Source organism: Chrysoperla carnea, chromosome 4 (assembly GCF_905475395.1).
Source record: "Chrysoperla carnea chromosome 4, inChrCarn1.1, whole genome shotgun sequence".
In the NCBI taxonomy this organism is placed as follows: Eukaryota; Metazoa; Arthropoda; class Insecta; order Neuroptera; family Chrysopidae; genus Chrysoperla; species Chrysoperla carnea.
This window is the reverse complement of record NC_058340.1, coordinates 44,948,489-44,964,282: the sequence shown is the minus strand read 5'-3', so window position 1 is coordinate 44,964,282 and position 15,794 is coordinate 44,948,489. Positions and strand designations below refer to the sequence as shown.

The 15,794-nt window shown below is 28.9% G+C and overlaps 1 protein-coding gene across 2 annotated transcripts; it reads right to left on the bottom strand.

The window, feature by feature from the left end:
- Positions 1-638: 638 nt before the first annotated feature.
- On the bottom strand, positions 639-14,989 carry LOC123297600 (protein cramped-like). Of its 2 annotated transcripts, none has more exons than XM_044879338.1 (10): positions 14,929-14,989; positions 8,744-9,006; positions 8,047-8,316; positions 7,767-7,970; positions 7,198-7,388; positions 5,378-6,274; positions 4,772-4,930; positions 3,613-4,114; positions 1,317-1,510; positions 639-754 (listed from the first exon to the last, which is right to left on the bottom strand). In XM_044879338.1, exons 2-10 carry the CDS (start codon positions 9,003-9,005, stop codon positions 650-652), a joined length of 2,784 nt encoding a protein of 927 aa, XP_044735273.1. In that variant the 5' UTR covers position 9,006; positions 14,929-14,989; the 3' UTR covers positions 639-649. The 2 variants fall into 2 exon arrangements, with proteins under 2 accessions (XP_044735273.1, XP_044735274.1); XM_044879339.1 differs by having other exon boundaries at positions 3,772-4,114.
- Positions 14,990-15,794: the final 805 nt, after the last annotated feature.

Here is a 15,794-nt window from a genome sequence, read left to right as displayed (position 1 = left end):
ACTCATGAATGTAGCATGCGAAATGATTTATCAAATGAATTGCATAAGAAAACTTCGCCAGAGAATTCATTTATAAAAAACTTATAGTTAAAAACGGATATGTAGTTCTTGAGTGGGTATTGGGGGATTAAATTGCTATATAAATTTAAAATAAAATATCTCAAAAACCGTAGAAATTGTATCAAAAATTGTTTCAGGTCAAAGACAAAAAAGAAGATTTTATATACAAAACTCAAACTCAATTGGAAAGAGACCCCTTAAAAACTCTGATAATGTACACTAATTGAACAGAATATTATTCAATTTTTTTAAACAATCTAATTGGATAATTTAAAGAGCAATTGAATGGAAAAAATAGATGAATTTACTCTACTCTCAGTTTGATTTTTCATTTTGTAGAGATGTACAACGCAAGCATTTGCATTATATAGATCACAGTATAATAGCAAGTAAGATTCTCAGTTTAACCATTTTATCACAGAATAATAATTTTCTTGTTCAATTTCTCTTTAAAATTATTAATTTAGATTGTACAAACAAATATAATTGAACAACATAATGTTCGATGTTTGGTAGATAAAATATCTATATAAAAACGAACTTTATACACATTTAATAATTTATTATTTATTGTACTTAGCGCTAATTATTACTTTTTTTGATTATCTGATGCCATTTGAGCAGCAAGATCCGCAAATTTTGCCATATAATCAATACTGTTTTCATTCATTAATGATTGTAATTGTACTTCCATCTGTAAGCAATAAAATTATTTTATCAATTTTCAAAGAATTAACTGGCAGCAATTTATCTTTGATGAGAAAGTTATGGATATGTCAGAATTGAATGGCACTATTTTATATACATATTTTCTAGCACAAAACTTTGTTTGTTGTCTCTCGCACTTCTTCTTTCTATATAGTGCTGTTCACTCGTACTCATGAATACATTCTCGATCACCTGGCAGGTAGAAAATTCCACCAAAATGATCTGGATTTTTGAAAATATTAATATTTTTGACAAAAATTGCTGTGTTAAAATTTCAAAATGCCTCAAATATATTTTTTGAATTTTTACCCGGCTGGGTTTTAAAACCCATAAAATAATCTGGCTTTTTGACTTTTCAACTTCTCAAATATTAAATCTAAGGATATGAAAATTCAAAACGCTTCAAAAAACTTTCTTTTAAAAAAAAAAAAAAAATTATTATTTTAGGAAATTTGTGGGTTGGACAAATTTTGCAACCTTTTAGCCAGAGGTCTTAGATTACTACTTAAATTATTTAAAAAAATATTAATAAACAAAAATGTACTTACATCCTGAGACATTCGACTATCATCATTGTTTGGGACTGTGGTTTTAATAGGAGATTCTAAATGACCCAAAAAACTAGATAAGGAAAAATCAGCAACTTCTGAATTTAACCAATGGGCATCATCTTCTTTAAGTAATCGTGACGGACTTGCAGATAGTGGTGTCTCTATACCTCTAACATTTTCCGATAAAAAACCTACGAAAAAAATTCAATCATTATGTATGACGCTGAAGAAGAAGTAAAATTTCCAAAAGCACTTCATTGAAGAAAATATTCAACTAGATGATTTAAAATGAGACACATATTATACGCTTAGACACTCTTAACGAGATATCCTTAGTCAAGATTTCACAACTTAAGCTTGCATAAAAATAATCCTCATAAAACTCTGCAAAAGAGACATATAATTTCACAGTTTGAAGGCTTAAATTTCTTGTAATATCTGCCTGAAGAGTTGCTTGACAGCTTTTATTTTATTTCTAAAAACCAGTCCTATGATATCGTTTTCATCAAAATCGACCAAACGGACATGAAAAAAGTGGTACACATATTTTATGTACATAATTTTATTAGGATTATTTCTGTTTATGAGCTAGAAGTTGCGAAATCTTAACCGTTTTACTATGAAATGATTAATGAAATATACGTAGATGAAGACGTTTGGTTTGTAGCTGTCAGAAGTATAAATCTTAAACTAGGAGAGTGGGTTGTAATATTGAAGTCCATGGCTTTCCTATGTCGAATTGCCATTTTAAAAAATTTTGTTACTTTTTCAAATAAAACAGTAAATATCAATAAGAGGGCTGAAGCCTTATTAATTTTCGGAAATATGGAAACGATTTAAATCTTTACTTTTGTATATAAAAACAGTTGACACCATACATTTGAATTATTGAAGTATTTAAGAAGACAAGTGAGTTTAAAAACAATCAATTTTCCCCTTTTTCGAAAAAAACAACTTTATTTTCTTAATTTTAGATTTAGGGTTGAAATTATTTGTAATTTTTTTAAATTTTTCGATTGTCAAGTTATAAGATAATTCACCGCCAAAATTGAAAATATATATTCTTTGAAATTTGTGTCCTCACTACCGCGCTCATACATCCTTAATTAATCGGAAACAACGGGTTTTTTTGTTTTCAATAATTTAAAGGTTTCAACATTAATTTAAATAGTTTTTTTTTTTTTTTTTAATTTACACAGATTAGTTTTGGAAAAATCTATGAAAACATATCATTCATCTACCGTTTTACCATAAAACCAATATTAAATATGCCTACTTTAGAAGTATTTATTTATTTAAATAATCGGGCAACCCCCCTAAAATTTCAGCATTGATTTAGACTTAGTCCAACTTCATATAAAAAAAAAAGATTTTTATTTAAAATTGCCTTGGTGTTCGTACATCCTTAAGGGGTCAATTAAAAAGATATTGTAACCTTATTTTAAACTTACTATCAACTGATTTTTTAGGACACCCACCATATTTCATAAACACAAACACAAAATAGGTGCCAACTTTAGTAAATTCTTCTTACATGCAAATGAAAGAATTAAAATCATTTCCAGCGTATTAATTAGGCTATATATCTCATATAAGTTTGATCTAAAAACCTTTTTCATCTTATTTCAATGAATTAAAAACAAATAAAGGGTGCTTTTTTAAATTTTTAATTTTTAAAACGAAATTAAACATACAAAAATAATATTAATCGCTATGATATCAGCTTTATTGGAAAGCTAATTTTATATCGTTTGTTTAAGTATGATTTTGGACCTCAAGCAACTATAGCTGACTCGATTAAAGCGTAAAGCGAAAACAATACACTGTTTCTAGTGGGAGTCAATTTGAAAGCTTACAAATTATTTATGCTAAGTATTTTTTGCTATTTTACTGTAAATAATACCTACGTCATAATAACGCTTTCGAAATGTACAAATTTGCACCATTTGTGTGATCTCACATCAATAAATTATTTTCTGTGGGGAGATTTGGATATGTGAAGTCGCTATATTACGCCAATAAGCCACAGGCATAACAGATTCCAACATTTGCCAAGATATTGTCGGTAAACGATCCTAGATGGTTGATAAAAGGTTTAAAATTCAACTTCTAAATGACGCTTCGTTCGAACCAACCACAGTGTCTTTAGACCCAAAATTACAATTAAATTCAAATGGTATAAAATTAGCTTTTCAATAAAGCCAATATCATGGCGGTTAATATTATTTTAACATTTTTAAGTGTTTAATTCGATTTTAAAAATTATAACTTACAAAAAACACTCATTACTTACCACTAAAATTGGAAGAATTTGGATTCTCTAATAATACATTATTACTAATTGAGCAAGGTTCCTCAGATTTATCTGAGTCTGAGATTGCTAAATCTAACAAAGTGCTTATTGTTGAGGGCGTTGGTGAAGGTGGAGGCATTGATAATTCAACAGTACTACCATCTGTAATATTTTGTGATGAATTATTATCTGAGACCATTCCATCCTTAACATTATCATCAGTTGACTCCGTTGAACTGCATCCTTCATCTGGTATAGATCCATCATCAACAGATTCAATTCGTATGGGACTCAATGCAATTGAATGTTGTGTTGGTTTTGATTGAACATATGTCGGTTCAATTTTTTGATGCATCGATTGGAATTTTGGTATAACTTTCATTTGTAAAATTGATGTATCGTTTGCACCGGATTTTGGTAGTAATGGAAGTGTACGCTGAACGACCACTTGTTTATTACGAAATGTACGACCTCGCCTATAGCAAAACTTTGGTTTCAACGACTGAAAAATAAAAAAAATGATGTTGAATTTGATTATATATTATACAAGGTGTCCTTAAGTCTGTTCAACGCACTATTAGATATTAAACAGCTTAAAATAAATTAATTTAGCTAAATTTGCCCCAAACACGAAATGATTTTTGGGTAAATTGATTTTGTTTTATAGAACAAAAAAGTCTAGATCAAAATTAAGTTTATCATCAATCTATTGGCATAAATTGTAGTGTTTTTAGAGTTTAAACCTCCGTATTTCAACGTTCATGGAGGTAAAGGATTGTAAGTGTTGGATCCTTGACTTAGACACTAAGGTCTAAATGTGTCACACCACATCAGGACATTCACTCTAACCTAACCTAAGTGATGGAATTAGATTCAGGGAATTGTGTACTACAAAAAGAAGTCTTCTTAGTAAGAATCGTTTGTCCTTATTATGTTTTCTTGAAATTAGAAATTTTAATAATTGGAATCAGTTTCAACAAGAAAATTGAATTATGAAAAATTACGTTCAATTGTTTTAGTTGTTCATTACATCTAAAAATAACGTTAATAGAGTACCTACCTAAAATACCTTAAAACAATCGAAAAATAATAAAATGATCAGACAATAGTCCTGGCAGATAAATATATAACTTGTTTATATAAATAAAATAGAACTTACATCTAATTTCGCTTTGAATGCTTCTAAGGCACTATTTTGACGAGCTGCTGCATTAAATGGTACAGGTAATCTAAATATGCCATCTTCTCCTTGACTGACTGTATTTTTACTTGTGAGTGAAATTTCTTCCATAGTCGTTGTTTCCGGTAAATTTGGTCTCTGTTGAAAAATACAAACAAAATTGAATTGGACAGTTAAAATTTCTCTAAGACAGACGATCGGGAAACGGAAATGCAATTGTTAAGAGAAAACACTTTTCATTTAAAGGGCAAATGCCATGTAAACTAGTGAATCTACGCTATTGTGAGCTTATACTAAAAAATAAATGCACCTAGTACAGAGCAGACAGAGACCGCAATTTCTATCAGAAAAAAAAACTCCAAGACGCGATGCCAATCTTTCATAAACGGGTGTGTAAATATAAATTATGAGTTTTATTTTGGAAACTTTGTATTAGGCTCAAAAACGAATGTACGTATTTTAGTAAACCCTTCATGCACACGGAATTATTTGGGAAGTTTTCGAATTCTCCACTAGCGAGCTGACTAAAAAATAATTCTGGGTGCATGAGACAAGAATAATTAATGATAAAATATAATTACAAACCGTTTCAATTTTATGCATATTTTTATTATAAGCAGGTACAGTTTTATTTCTAGATACATTCATCGATCGATTATTATTCGTTGCACCGCATACATGGCCACACGGACACTCAATTTTTTCCTTACGATAATATAATTTAGCTAACGATAATAATTTTTGTAACGCAGTTGTCAGTTGCGTACACTTTGTATCAACAACTTCTCCATTTTCTTGTTTAATTTGTGGTATTTCCCACCAATATTCTAATTCAATTTTCGAATTGTTCCCCATCATTAAATACAATTCTCCAATTGTAATTGAATCTGTATCGTTAACTGTCCAACCATTCCGTACATTTTCAATTGTTTTTAAATGTTCAATTTTCGTCACAGATTCTTCCACTTCAATTTTCACATTATTTGGAACTTGTTGTTTCTGATTCTCATTTGAACATGTTGTTGCTGTTTCCACTTCTTTTTTCTCATCAACGTTACCATGACTTAAAGCTAATATCGTATTTACATCGGAATCAACAATTTTAGTTTTACCACTAAGTTCTTCAATATTTTCTTTTTTTATCGGTGGTTTTTCTGTCGTTTTATCACCAACACTATCGTTTCGCGCACGTTTTGTACCTTTTTTTAGTGGTAATGATCTTTCCATTGCTTTTAAACTGTTTATAGACGCGAGCCAAATTGGTTCACCACGATTTTTTATACCCATACGTTCCTCGTATGCATTTAACGACACTTGATGAGTATTTATTAGTTCGGAATAATTTACAGTGGGGATTTGTATAGATGCACCTAGTTTTGGAGCTACTCTTAATATTGGATCCAATAAAAATTTTTTATCATCTCCATTTGTTGCTACGCCATCTGGGCTCGTTGTTTGTTGTCCATTTATAGTTTTCTCCAACTAAATATTTTCAGTTAAGGTACAAATTAAAATAAATTTTAATTTTAAAAAGAAAAAAAAGTGAATACTTATTTATCTATAATATTAGAAAAAGGTTTTTCCTTTCGGGTTAAATCTTGACAATAAAAAAGAAAGTATACATGAATGATAAGGCAAAACTCAAGGCCATAATATCGAAAACGACTATATCTTAGCTAGGGTAACATTACGGCAAAAGATCTATTTAAGATAGATTGCAAAGCCCCATAGTCCGAAATGTTGACAACCAAATAGCAGATAATTCTTAAAGTCATAATAAGTGATAAGTTGATAAGGCGCCTATACCTTTTGGATGCCTAAACGCAACATCGCTAATGAGAGCATTAAGGTTAAGGGACTGGCAAAGATACTAGTGGGCAAGGACCGAAATTAAAGATGAAATAATTACGATGTCGCTTACTCTGAGCACTGACCCAACATAAAGGAACTGTAAAACATGAAGAAAGATCCCTTATGCATAATACCAAAATAATATCAGGAAATTGTGTAGGAGTGAACCTCTAGAAATAAAAAACTATAAACAAGCGCAACATTGGGAAATAAAAATAAAGATAACAGATTTCTAACAAGTTAAATGAATCGGTAAGGGTTGCACAAAAAAATAGAAACCGGAAGCGCTGTATTTGAAACCGAAAATACTACAAATTAAACTGTTAAAAAAGAAGCTATAGGTTTTTTTAAGTTAAATGCTTAATATATCCTTAACTTGGGGGGGGGGGGGGGGGTAGATTAAAAATTCTAATCCCTTAATCGAAACACAATTCGTTTTATATTAAATTTATCAGATAAATAAATTTCAATGAAGATTTTGTTCCCAGACTTATCATAAAATTCGTTTTAAGCTTATCAGGTCAAGTACATAAGTTGAAAATAACAAAGGATACATTAATTTGTTCATGCGTCCGCCATCTTGAATCTAAACATGACAATAAAGCATTTAAACGTTTTTGTAACGGAATTGTACAATGAACCCGTGGATTTTGACTCATTGATTGTACATACATCCATGATTCCATATCACGTGGCTTTAATTCGACAACCACTTGTGCTGGCAATTTAAATTCTCCAGCTCCATCTGCAAATGAAGCAAAAATTAAACCCTCTAAATGTTTTCAAAATAAGCATAAAGTTAAATGGGGTCTTTCGATTTCCAAAGCGATAAAATTTCATACAGATCATTGGAAATTTCTATATCCTAGTTTAAAAAAGATTTTTTAGTATTTGAAATCGCTCGTTTGTACTCAAGCCACAAAAAGAAGAGCTATTACTGACTGTTTCCGGAATTTTTCACGCTAGTGCCTATAATATCCAATTTTGATAATAAAAAAACAGTACTAGAATGATCAATTATACTCTTTCATTTGTGTTTAAAAGATTAAAGTTGAAATAACATTCTAATCTTATATTTTTCGCTCCAAAAATCATAATTTTGCTCAAAAAATAAAATAAATACCATCAATTTGGTTGATCCTTCGTAATGCTCGACACATGGGTGTTTTAATTCGAATAGTTTTGCCCTTGATGCGTATTTGCGTGGACCCTCTGTAAATCAACTCATTTAATTTCACACATGTCTTCTCACTGGATATCCCGATTTTTCGCCTTAATTCTCCGTAATTTATCAATGCATAATATTCTTGTACGACCTTTTTCACCTCTGAAATATATATTTTTCTAATTAAAAAAGAAAAAAACAAAAAGGAACTTTCTAAAGAAAGTGAGTCAATGCTAACCATCTGAAAATTTTAAGTATTTTGAAATTTTGTGCCAGGTACGATAATAAAAATGACGAATTTGATCCTTAGTTTTTATTTGACTTTCACCTACACCCAATTTCTTGTATTTGGCAAGAATATAATCATGGATACCCGCAAAATCTTTTCCATATTCTTTAATTGCTTCAAAAAAATGTGATTTATCCTCCGGTGACCAAACAACTTTCGGTCGAATTATTTTTTGTTTCACTTCTGATGTTCTATCGTCTTCTTTGCTTGAGTGTCCATCTGAAATAATATCAAATTTTATTGTCAGAGGCTTTTCTCAATAGTTTGAATCTAATCAATAAATGAAAATACAAAAATTCAAATTACCAGGTCTAAAATAATTAACTAACTTCGAATTTTAAGAGGCCTAAAGTAGGATGAAGGAGCGCTTTGTGCTTTGAAGAAAGAGCGAGAGAAGGGAGGAGTTCGTAAGATTAGGACGTAGCATTGGCTACAGGTTTTTATTTAAATATATTTATCTTTTAATGTTAACAAAGAGGGTAAAGGATTTAAGTTTAGAGAATTTTCACTTCGTATCACACTGTAACATATTTTGAGTCCCTGAGTTTGTATAATCTAATGCGATACGTAAATTTAAACAACCCTTTTTGTTTATTTCCAGAATCGGCAAGCAATGGTGGTGGTAAATATTAAAAAAAACCATTACCTTTATCACAAGAATATCCTGAATCCAATTTGAATTTTTTATCTTTCTCACTAGTTGGCGTTGAATCCAATTTTAACTTTTTGATAACACGAGCACTTGTTCTTAATTGTTGATGTCCTTTTCCTGACGATTGATCATACCCATCGATATTGTACGTTGTTACAGACCCTAACATTTCTTCAATGGGTAAAGATAATGCTAAAGCTCGTAGACTTTGCTCTTTCGTAATTTCATTTGTTACTGCTGTATTAGACGTTTCCATTCTATACAAAAAATCCAAATTAACTTTTATTTTCCGTCATATCGGCGATTGTAAAAACTAAAATTACTAGTCGTATCAAAATGAATGGAAATAATTCAAATATGGCGATTTTGTGACAAATCGAATTAATTTTTTAGTAAAATACTTATGAATATGTGTAGATCAAATTCTACATCCTTATAATAATAAAACATATAACGGGTACCGCAAATGGGTCTTCTGTGCCCTCCTTGAAAACAACCTTTTACCCGAAGGTCTCTGGATAAGAGATACTATTTTAAGCAGATGAAGCTATAGAATTCGGCCGAGGCCAGAAAATCCCACCTATTCTCCGCTGGAATTTCTCCCAGGATTGATGGATCCAAGGTTTCAGACTCAAACATTCCGAACCTAACACTGTGCAGGTTTCTGCAGGTGTAAATAACATGTATGTATGTTTCATTGAAAATTTTACATCTTTAGAAAGTCTCATTCTAAAAATTCAAAATCGCGCATACAGTATGGAAAACTGTTGAAGGAAATTTGTTATTTAAACGAAAGTAACATTTTTTATATTGAACGAAAATAAGTAACATTTGCTATTTTGAAAATAAGCAACTAAAATGGGCTAATATCTTTTGCCAATGAAAATAAGTAACTAAAATGGACTAATATCTCATCGCTATCATTAGATAATGAGGAGAATTGATATTTTTAAGGGGAATAATTAGCGAATGTGAAGAAATTTTAGTTTATTTTCGTTGTTTTCTTTTAATAGCCTGTCATATTAAATTTTCCACTGTGAATTTTGAAAATCGCACTTTCTAAGTAGGGTGAAAAAGGGTAAGTTTAAGAAGTTTTTGACAGAGTTCCACTTTAAATTCATTTTTCTCAGTCAAATTATACAAGGTTGTGAAAGTTTTAAGGCATATCCTAAAGGTTGTGAAAGTTTTTAGGCATAAACTTCAACTAACAGCCTTTCATAAAATATACAATAAAATATACTTTGATAATTTCACATACAGAAAAAATTTTTTCGAAAAAATAAAACATTTTGGCACTCAATTGCAATGCAAAAACGTAAAAACTTTTCAAACTTATACAAGAGACCTATGTTGCTAATTTACGAATTTAAATTTACTTCACACTTCCTGAGCACGGTATAAAAATTTCATCTCGAAATCTCTTTTCGTTTTAGAGTTATCGTTATACGGACTATTTAGGTGATTTTATGGACACCTATACCAAAAATTTGGTTTGTAGCATCAATATTTCTAAGCGTTACAAACTTAGGACTAAACTTAATATACTCTGATATATTTCATATACAACAATCAATCTTTGAAAAAATTATTGCTGTCAAAAAAAAAAAGTCTCAATTAATTAAAAATAATTCGGATATGAATATCGAGCTGAAATATCTTTACTAGCTTTTAATTAAAATAAAAATTGTTTTGATGAAAGTTGTATCTCAATTGATTAAATCGGGTAATTTAAGGAGCAAAAATCTCTCGCATTTTGTCGTTCCTTTGGACGATCGAGGTGTCAAAATCGATTAATAATGATAAACAAATACTGAGCCAAAATATACTTTTTGTAATTTAATTATGACATTTCGTCAACTGAATTACAAAAAATCTTGTATACAAACACGATGCAAAACTAGTACAAAAAACACGTTCATTTTGCAACTAGTTATACAGAGTAAGAACGTTTTCTTTTGACAATTTTAGCTCCAAAGTGCTTTATATACTTTTGTTCATAGCCCAATAGTTAAGGTAATACGAGCACCAAGACAATTTTAGATTTAGAGTTGATATTATATGTACCTTATTTTCAACTTTGATGATGAATTTTGTTATAACTTCATGAATATAGACGAAAAATAAGAATACAATTGTAATTATAAATATTGAAAGCTAGATAATTAAACAAAATTATCAATTTTCGATATTTTGAAAATTACTCCAAATATCGAAAAATGAACAACGTAATCTCTGTCCTTGAAAAGTCGAAACGTCGGCAAATAAAAAATTTAAAGTAAAATACACTTATTTGTGTCCTTCATTCCCGAGAAAACCATTCCCATATCGAAAAATTTTATTCTTACTCTTTGTCTTACGTATTGTCAAGTTATTATAAAATTCATCATCAAAACTGAAAATATACATAATTTTAAAATTTGTGATCCCACTACCGTACATCCTTAATTAATCGGGCACTACGGGTTTTGTTTGTTTTCAATAATATATTAAAGTTTTAACTTTAATTATACTTTAATAATAATTTATTAATTTTTAAATTTCCACCGAGTTTTGGAGAAATCTATGAAAACATATCATCCATCTACCGTTTTACCATAAATATGCCTACTTTTGAAATCATTTAGTTATTTAAATAATCGGGCAACCCCCGCTAAAGTTTTCATAATTGATTCAGACTTAGTCCAACTTCATATAAAAAAAAAACAAGCTTTTTATTTAAAATTGCCTTGATATTCGTAGATCCTTATTATTGCTAACACAAATGTAATTAAAATTTTGTTTAAACAAGTGAAAACAAGCAATTGAAACAGTTAATTGTTAAAATACCATGTAAAGACTGTGTTGATTACACTGTCACATTACACATGCATACATGTCACACATACATAACTGATATTCCCATATAATACATACTATATAAGTTGCGCCTAATTGGCGCTCTCACGGGTAAACACTGATGTTTACGAAAAAATGTTTCAAACAAAAGTTGTTTGTTATTTTATAAGGAACATTTTTTACATTTAAACTTTTGTTTTATCTCTAACAGTTTACAAAATGGGTCCAACGGACCCTAGACCCATTTGACCTATGTTGCTCATTTACGAACTCGACCTCACTTTTTATGTCATAAGCACGCTGAAAAAATGTCAGATTGATATATCATTTTTCGTTTTTCAGTTATCGTGTTGACAGACAGACAGGCGGGCGGACAGAAAGACGGACAGGCAACCGAAAATGGACTAATTAGGTCATTTTATGAACACCTATACCAAAATTTTTTTCGTAGCATCAATATTTTTAAGCGTTACAAATTTGGGACTAAACTTAATATAACATGACATATTTCATATATACATGGTATAAAAATTCAACCGCTGGCCTCCGAGGACATCAGACCTAACTTCTCTTAATAAACTATTATCATTGGGCAAATCATATGAAAAGTCTAGTGTATTCAAATAAACCACAAACCAGAGATGAGCTAATTTAAAATATCGAAATTGAAGAATTTTGAAGAGTCGAGTATAATCTTGGCACGAGCAATAAATTTTCTTAATTTTCTGAGAAATAGCTGTTCGTAGAAAATATTGTAAAGTACAATTGTACGACTCGAAAATAGCTCAAAATTATTGAATAGAATGCTTTTTGAAATATAGATTACTTATATATCTATAATATCAAAATTCGAATTCTTAAATAAGCTGTACTCTGCTACACTTCGCAGTGGTATACAGTTGAACGTTAAAAAAGCAGTCTCAAGTATGTAACTGGTGCGAATAAACATAACACATATAAATTAAACAAATCTCCGATACAAGAGTGCACAATTTTTAAACGAATTAACTAATTTTCATGCATGTTACATTTTTGTTATGTATAAGTCATGCCCTTTTATTTGATATCCCACAAGGGTATATTTGAAAATATTCGATTGTTCATCCCCACTTACAACACTCCTCATATCTCCTTGCGCCGGTGGTTAAAAATAAAACTATTCTTTGGGTTGTATATTGTATCAAAATTTGAGTTTTTGAAATGTACACAAACCAACTTAATTAACATTTATATACATAAATACAGGGTTGTTCACGCTATACGGCAGGGAAGACTGTGGCTAAACAGCTTGATTTTAACAAAATTTTCTTTCATGAATAGATGGAGGATTATTGGTTGTACATTTTTAACTTCACTGTTTTCGAAATATTCGGTATTTTCTGATATTAAATCTCTTAAAATCAATTCGATTTTGAAAATGTGCGCTTTTCATGAAAACGTTCAGTTAGCTATAGGAAAGTTTATGGTAATAATTGATAGTTAACAATTGCAATTTACATTTGGTTTTGACAGAAACCCTGTGTTGAATTTAAGTTAAACAAGTTATTATCGTTTAAAACTTGTAATTCTTTAGTCATAATTTTGGAACAACCTGTATACTTAATTAAATTATTCACAGTTCCGGGAAGAAGCTCAATCGATTAGTAGGCTCCGAGTTTAATTTGGTTTGAACAACTGATATAAGCTTTATTTCGAATATTTCGAAAACAGTGAAGATAAATTGAGGCAAACAAACCTTAAAAAAAAACACCTTTATTTTGATCCTAAAGCCTGAAAATGAAATAAATAGGGTGTTCCATTTAACAAAATACAATTTCGATACATTCCGCGTTTCCGGCACTCTGTATATTACGAAAATAATTTAAAAATAGCAGCCAATAACACTCCATATTCATGAACGAAAATTTCGTAAAATCAAGTCTTGTAGCCATAATTTTCCGTGTCGTATAGCGTGAACAAGCTTGTATAAGCTTGTTGTATATATAAGATCGTTTAAATTTTTGAACTTCATTAAATTCATTCGAAATAACAAAAAAAAAATTTTATTTCAATATTTCAAGGAAATAGTGCCATTTAATCCTGCATTTACTCAGAATAATTATGGAACAATGGCTCGATGGCATAACCTCATAGTTAGTGTTTCACAATAAATAAGTTCTCAAGGGATATATTTAAAAAAATGAATTTGAAAATTTAAAAAAATTTTTCCTTTCAATCGGTTAAATAATACGAAAAATATACCTTTATTTTTTCCTAAAGTCCATTAAACTTTCAATACGGAAGAGTTTCAATATACTTAGAATTAAATAATAAAATTTTCCTACCAAAATAGTATTAAGAACTTCAAGCGGAATGAATAAGAATATTCATACACAAAATAATACGAGAATAAAATTTCCTTTTTCCCAATCAGAGAATAGTGCCAAAATTAAAATAAAATTGAAATTTATTATCATTGAAACCGATCAAAAACTTCCATTTGGAATAAAAGGAGTTTCAATAAAAAATTTCATTTCAACAAGATCCGAAATTTCTGGTTCGGTCTTCTTAAAATGAATCGGATTTCTTAATTAGAAGTAATGTGTGATCCGATAAAATACTGACAATTTTTAAAATCTATTCCAACATTGATTATTAAATAAATCGATCACTTTGAAATTCGGAAAATACAATAATACTTATTTTGAACCAATTTCATATATAAAAATTCAATTAAAAATTTTAATGTTTAAATCAATGTTACAATATCTACATTTCATAATAAAGCACTTGCAAAAAATTTATTAGCAACCTGTAACAACTCCAGAATAACGTATTATTTACATGGGAAAACTCAAATGATCTAATATTCCAATTATTACAAAAACATTTGAAAATAATTTTTTAATAAAAATATTGAATGTACAGTTTTATGTAGCTGAAATATTATGATATTGTTCAAATTTTGAAGACAATCAAGAATAAGTTGATTTTCTCAGAGAAAATTTCCTTTAAAATCCTAATTTACATACATTAATGAATTTGCAGAGACCAAAAATAAAATTTACAATATCAAAAATAAATTTATTATGAATAATTCATCGGAATAATTTGACGAACCATTTTGAATTGAACTCAAAAAAATAATTTGCTTTATTTCGACAAATTCAAATTAAAATTATTAAGAACATATTTTAAAATTAAGATATATTTCATTTAAATAAGAATTTTCAAAATATATCCCCAAAAATAAGTAGAAAACTTTGGATCAATAGGCGAAAGAAATGAATGACATAAGAAAGCTTTACTATAAAACATTTCTCTAATTTTAATTTGTTTATAAACAAATAAATATTATACGTTACCTAATAATTTGTTAAGAAAAACAAATGAATATCACATTAAAAATAATAACAAAACACAATTTTGATTTATTATTATTAATTAGTTCGCTTATTAAAATGTTACATTTTTCGATTCACAAAAAACTGTATTTACCAACCTCAGTGTAAATTGAGGCACTAGAATTTTAGCGTCTTTAACATTTAATTATTTTAATTTGAATTAAAATCACTTAAACCTATTTATTAAACATTATAAATAAATAATTTCATTAATATTATATTTCTTATGTTCATATAATTATAAAAAATCATCTTTAAAATTTGTTAAAAACTTGATAGTAGTAATGGCCATCGTAACACATTTTTTTATTTCTTGGATATTTTGTTTATTTTTTAATATTTAATGTAATTATTATTTACACACATTATTTTAGCATATTTTTTGTAGGATTAATTATAATTTTTGTTATTTGTATTTTAATATGAGTATTCATTTTTAAATAATAAATTTCTTGTGTCCGACGGCAGTCTATAATACATTTTACACAAGTTCTAAACATGTTATCTGTTATGTATTATCAGTTGAGTTTGAATTTGACAGTGACAGACACATACATACAAGATTTGTTTTAGTAACATTTGATTTTCTCAAAATATTACTATAATAAATTACCGCGATTTATGGATTTTTATTTAACTCAGAAAATCCACAGCTTTCGTTATAATTCATTTTGATAAAATTTTGATTTACTTTTACAAAATATAAAAGTTTTTGCATAAAATGTCAACTGTTAAAGATCGTAGAAATTGTAACTATTTATTGCAAACGTGTCAACTTAAGTTGACGACCATTCACTTTTGTATATCTAATATCTATGCAAAATTAA